Below are 6,438 nucleotides of genomic sequence, written 5' to 3' on the forward strand. Positions count from 1 at the left end.
ATGATTTTACTATATGTTCGATCTCCATTACTTTACACGTCATTTGATGGGTTGTATTGGTAACATACTATACCTCAGTCACACCGCCAGACGGACAACCGACTCGAAATTAACTGACAGATTGTTTTACTATTCAGTGTAACGGGATCATTTTTGGTTGGTCTGTTTAAAGAATATTTGTTGTGATGAACTGGAAAAACCGGAATATTTATTTAAATAGCTCGTATAAATACAAAGGTGTAATTGGCTCGAGTCAAATCTCATCAAGTAATATCGATTGCGAGGATCAAAATTAGAATATTTCACTCCCGGTCGTATTTTGATGATTATAATTATATTGTTTACGTAGTCAAGTGAGTACGACCCTGCGCATACTCAGTTAATCACTGTTCGCAATGTGTGAGTTATATTTTCCCTTATCATGAAAATATATATCCCTTCGGCGGACCAATATTAAAGTGCAAATTTTACACACCGTACCAACGTATAACATTCTTTGCCAGTATTACACCCGCAGAACGACAACTCACCTCCATCTGAGCATCGAACTCTGGCGCTGCGGGTAGAGTTACATTTACCAATGCTGAAAGTGGATCCTAGACAGTCCAATATCCTAGATTCACTTCCATTACATCTCACATCATTCAAAATATAACCTTCCATTTCCTCTAAAGAAATGAAACTATGGTCGACGTCTAGTGCTGTACCAAGTCCCAGTTCTCCGCAAGCAACGTGTCCACCGCTAAGATCCCAATGGTCACTGCAAACTGGTCTCCAAGATCCTAGGTAGAACACCTCTACCCTGCCTCCACCGGGAAAGTGGGCTTCTGTCAGGCGAACTTTAAAACAGATATAAATCATTGTCAGGAAAGATTTAAATAGCCTGAAAACGATTTTCATTTTTCATTTGCTTGTTATTCCCATTTTAAACCGATTGACATCATATTTGTAGTAATGCAAATTTTGATCGAGCTATTATTGGTCTGGTATGATTTTCTTCTGTCTGACTGGGGCATTAATCATGGAAGCTTAAAAGTGTCGACAAGATGACGGATAACTTATGCCTACATTACATTTGGCCTGCAGTCAGTCTACGGAGCCCGTATCCTGCCAGTATCCCCTTATCCATGCGGCCTCCGTGCGGAGGCAGGAGGCGGCCGTAAGATATGCGTACGGGTTCACGGGGTCCGTGACCCTTTCGATTTGTTTTACAAATTGAAAAGTCCGTAGCCCGTAGACATGTCGTAGGTGGCATTGCACAATCCCCGCTCAGGCATTGGACGGAGGGCACGCTCTGATCGTGCAGCAAACGCACGAATTTCGGTGAACGTGGGGGCAAAAAAACGGCAGCTGCACGGTCACCGCACCTTCTCCGCGCAAACTCTGCATGGAAGCTGCACAGGCTTAGTAAAATTTCCGTGCGGAGGCTGCGGAGACTGCGCGGATTTTTATTTTGCCGTAGATAGTTTAGACCGCACGGCCGCCACGGTAATGCCTAGATCACATTTGCTGCAGCGGCTGTGCGGTCAATATCTACGGCCAATATCAAGTATAGGACCACTGCAGCATTCGCACGGTCACATACGGTAGCGGTCACATAATTATGTTAGGGTAGCCACACGGCGTATTTTTAATTTTTGGAGACCGAAAATCTGCGACTGTCGTACGGCCTTTGAAGTGATGACGCACGGTCGCCTTATAGGGCGTCCCTGCGGCGGCCGCAGCTTTTTGACAAATACTAATGCAGACGCAAGGTAGCCGCAAAGTGCCCGCAAGACGGCAACGGGGGGCCAGACGGCGACCGTGCGGCCATACTGATGCTACCGCTTCACCCCTGGAACATACAAAACGCAAGGCTGCCGTATGCCCGACGTACGGTCGCTGTGGAACGGCTATACGACATGGCTACGGCGTGTCTAATCGCAACGGCGCGCCTAGAAATGAAAACAGCTATAACTACGCTTGTAAAGAAAGGGTTACCCACTTGGGTGACCATCAGCCCACCGCAGATTATTGGCGGCCGCGGCAAGTATTTCTCGATTTCGGGGGCGTTCGGCCGTCGTATCCTAGCCTTAGAGCAAATGTAACCTAGGCATCAATGCCTAGATTACATTTGCCCCGGGCGCCGTACGGTAAATTGGTCTACGATTTTTCGGGCATCGAAGGAGGCTACAGGCTACGATGTTTGTGTTAACATCTACTAACGTCCTGCCATTTCTTATACTGCCATGCAATATCCGCATTGAAATCGCTTGGAGCCCGTACAGCTTACGTACAGAGGTTGCGCTAGAAAGCGCGGTGATCGTGTAGCCGCCGTGCCTTTTTTGAGCCATTTTTGCCCCCATGCTCACCGAAAATTCGTGCGTTTGCTGCACGATCAGTGCGAGGCGTCCGCGCGATGCCCGTGCGGGGAGCGTGCAATGCCACATATGACATGTCTTTGGGCTACGGGCTTACGACTTTTTTTAATTTGTTTAAATTCCCGCGAAACAAAACCGTAGAGGCCGCCGTGCCCGTGAATCAGTACGAACTTCTCACGGCCGCCTCTTGCCTCCGCGAGGAGGCCGCACAGAAAGGGGATACTGGCTGGATACATGCTCCTATGACTAATCGCAGGCCAAATGTAATCTATAGGCATTAGGTATTAGCACGAGAAGACCATTATCAGTTCAGATTTTTCTCAAGGTCTAGATGAATTAGCTTTCGTCCTAAAGTTGAAATAACAAATTTTTATTTTCCACTTTTTTATAGCTTAAGAAATGAAACAATGTGAATGAAAGTTACAAAGAGATAAACGAGATAATGCCTATTGATATACACACATATTGATCAGGAGTTCAACTTGCGTTTGAAATTTAGATACTTCAATAATTATTTACACTATTATTCATGAACGACAAAAACGAATTTTTCCACAAATTTTCCTTGATCCACGGTCTAGTGAGCACTTTTTGCTTATGTACAAATTGTAATTTAGATCATTCTGGATTTAAAAAAATAAATAAACAAAACGTCACTAAAAGATGATACTAAGCTGTTATGAAAAGAGTTTCATCTTTTCATCTCGTCCTAAACAAATTGACGTTTAAGCTTCCGCAATTTACTATGTTAATTACCACTGGGATCTCCAGCTAGAATGAAATTAGTGACTTGTGTCAATTTCTATTCGGATTGGGCAATGATTTTCTATTGTATATTTCTAATCCTTGATATGATGAATATTGATAATTACCACGAAACAATAGATCATCTTGAGGAAGATGTGTTTTATAACAAATCACTCAATTGATTTTATGAATATCCTTTTGCAATAAAAAAATAAAAAAAGATAATTCTTATCTCTTTCATGACGGAGGATATAGTGTAAAGATTACGCAACATGGGTTAAAAATTGACTTACTTGTATAATTGGTGCAAAAAGCGTAGGCTTTCGATGGTGCCCAACAGTCTCCCCCTTCATCGACATCACTACTCGGGCAATCTAAAATAGACGTCTCGTTCCCAACACATCGGACATCATACAGAATATTGTCAGGATGGGGTTTATAGCTTCCGTGGTCGGTAAGCACTGCTCCACTGAACCCAAGTTCGAAGCACGTTACCTCAGAGTCTGCTCGACCCCAGGCCTGGTTGCAGATGGTTCCCCAAGTTCCGTTGATGTAGACAAGAACAAATCCTTTAGAGACCTGGTTCTTGTCGTAAAAGTCAACAAGACGGACATTCCTTTCTGCAGCAGAAAATGAAAAGACTTTGATGAAACAATCCAAGAAAGTAATCATCGACATGCTCTCCTGTATATCTAGTACCAAATAATAAGAATCATGAGCTTTCATTTTGTTTATTATAAAAAATGTCGGTCAACACTAAAATTCTGAGATAAAAACTTACCAACAGACACATTTCCATTAGATGAAGACGCCTTTACTCTGTATCTGCAAAGGCAAAGCAATATTGTTGCGCAAATGAATGAAAATGAGATGGTCTTACGAAGATTCATGGTCACTTCTAATGGTCATTTCCAACTTCCAAACTGTCTTTAAAAGAACGGAAGAAGCTCGTTTATATGCAATATTGGCTGTGGAATCGTGACAGTACACCGAGTGGGACGTATTTCCATCTTTTTCACAACAATGCTGTTTCACAACAAAATTAAGTCATCCGTCAAATGACAGTTTTGACGTGAGCACTATTAACAAGCTTAGTACGAGGGCCAATAAAGATGTTTACTTAATAACCCGCTAAAAAGGTGTGCTATAAAGCGTGTTCAACGAAAGAGATGGCGCAAAGAACGGAGTCGTCGAGATGTTGAAGCTATTCATCCACGTCAATTACGTATACTAGTTACGTTGTCAGTGGATTAAAGATTATAAATTAAGATTGATGTTGACTTCAGTTTTTAAGAAACCCCACACAGAAATGGGGAGGGGTGGTATTTAGGTCTGGCGGTACGGTCAGCTCTTTGTCTTCTCTCGAAAAGGCCTTTCACGGACGCCGGTACGAAACTGGATCGCGCCTTTTGAATGATTCATTAAAGGTTGGTCCCCAGGCATTCCGATTTGATAGATTCAGATCTGTAGAATCCCATTTTCTCCCCCATCACCGTACACATGTAACTCCCCCCCCCCCCCTCACACGCAAAAATCAAACGCGGGATTCTGTGAGGATAACAAATGAAAAGATGAAATTATTATGATGAGTTGAAGAATGCAAAACAGACTTTGAGACAAGAGAGAAAGGGAGAGAAAAAATAGGGGAAAAAAATTGCAGAATCAAATCGAGAGAAGAAATAAGAGGAAGAACAAATAGATGAAAAAAGAACAACAGCTATTGTAAATACAATTGGAAGAGGAGAGTGAAAGCGTCAGAAAAGATACCGGAGGTTGTACGTCACATTGATTGTCATATTCTAGTTTGTTAATCTCGCATATGACTAAACAAACTCGCTATATTTTAACGGATTATGCAATTAAAATTAAATGCAGGTTGGAGTTTTGTAAAGACTTTTTATATACGAGTGAAGTATAGGCCTACAAGATATTTGGATTTAAAATGATCGGAGATTGTCAGGTTCTACTTAGTTCAATAAGTGTATGAATGTATACATCAACTCAATGTATAATTTAATAAATTATTACATAGCTATACAAAATAATCATTCATATTTCACTGAATAAACTTATTTGCTCTATTTTAACAAATCATACTATTACAATTAAAAAGAAATTGTGTCATCTCTTATTTGAATTAACTAGAGAAGAGAATATTGGAATTAATGCAAAAAGGAAGTCGTGATGCTACATTTAGTTTGTCAAAATAATACATGAATAAAACTAGTCGCTGTAAACTAATAGAATATGGCATTAACATTAACAAATGGGATCGGTAGGGTTAACATTTGTTGCATGAAGCAATAAAGTAAAAAAATTGAAACAGCGAGATCGAAACAGGGAGATCCGAGATTGACATGTTCTAATAAGTTTGTTACTGCAATATTTGAATGATTAAACTCACTCGTTGTGATTTGGTACGTTGCATTAAACGCCCAATGGGTTTGCTAAATTATTGTTTGAAGAATTTAAAGCAAAGGAAACTGAAATGAAAGAAAGAAAGAAAAAGTATAACCAGTGGGAGTGCTGAAATCGGACCGTGCTTAATTGGGATTGAAGACTTTAACCCACGAAACGTTAACCCAATTCGTGCGTCAGGATCGTGAGAAATCAACAGAAATCACGTTGATATTAGGACGATTTATTTGCATTTTGTCATGCTTAGTAGTTTTATTTCTGCTACACAAACACACCCATTAAAAAATTATATAATGGACTTTTTGACGCGAGCTTTTTAAAGTGTAATTTGTTCATATCTGATTCTCGATGTTTATAAAAACGCCTTTCTGTCGGCTGAAGTTAAATAAAAATAGATGAAGTAATCGACAAACTAACACAAAAGATAATTTAAGTACGTGCACAAGGGATTAAAATTAGGTGGAACTTGGAATAGGAAAAATTAAAGAGATACAACTTTATATTAATGTTTGAAATTTATAAAACGAAGAAAAAGAAAATTTAAGTCGGCGGTAGAAAGTTTTAGAAATCCGGCGATGAGTATTACTTTGTCGGCATATATACATGTATATGTATATATTATAATTAGAGAGAGAGAGAGAGAGAGAGAGAAAGGGAGAGATAGAAAGGGAGAGAGAGAGGTGGAAATGTAGTCTAGAATAATTTAGATAAGGCGGGCATTTTCCTGTTTATCAGTCTATTATACTATTCCCAGTCAAAATAAAGATTTGTCACATTATGATCCACGTTTCTGGTATTCAATAACAATAACATGTCAAGTCGTTTCCAAGGCAAAATAAACCTCGCCCCCCCCCCAAAAAAAAAGCGCCTCCATTTCCTCAAATAATGTCGGTTGTCTTTTGAAGTAATCTAC

General features: G+C 40.2%; 1 protein-coding gene across 1 annotated transcript; it reads right to left on the reverse strand.

Annotated features, from left to right (window-relative positions):
- Window positions 1-90: 90 nt before the first annotated feature.
- LOC105436699 (neurotrypsin-like) lies at window positions 91-4,160 on the reverse strand. The gene is made up of 3 exons (XM_030991794.1): window positions 3,889-4,160; window positions 3,401-3,727; window positions 91-839 (listed from the first exon to the last, which is right to left on the reverse strand). Exons 1-3 carry the CDS (start codon window positions 3,995-3,997, stop codon window positions 454-456), a joined length of 822 nt encoding a protein of 273 aa, XP_030847654.1. The 5' UTR covers window positions 3,998-4,160; the 3' UTR covers window positions 91-453.
- Window positions 4,161-6,438: the final 2,278 nt, after the last annotated feature.

Source organism: Strongylocentrotus purpuratus, unplaced genomic scaffold, assembly GCF_000002235.5.
Source record: "Strongylocentrotus purpuratus isolate Spur 01 unplaced genomic scaffold, Spur_5.0 spur5_scaffold_2, whole genome shotgun sequence".
NCBI lineage: Eukaryota > Metazoa > Echinodermata > Echinoidea > Camarodonta > Strongylocentrotidae > Strongylocentrotus > Strongylocentrotus purpuratus.

Excerpts from the sequence above, each read along its gene's own strand:
- LOC105436699 (XM_030991794.1), bottom strand. The coding sequence starts at position 3,997 with ATGAATCTTCGTAAGACCATCTCATTTTCATTCATTTGCGCAACAATA. Across the intron at positions 3,728-3,888 it reads TAATGGAAATGTGTCTGTTG|AAAGGAATGTCCGTCTTGTT; the intron begins GTAAGTTTTTAT and ends TTTCTGCTGCAG. Across the intron at positions 840-3,400 it reads TTTTTGCACCAATTATACAA|TTCGCCTGACAGAAGCCCAC; the intron begins GTAAGTCAATTT and ends TCTGTTTTAAAG.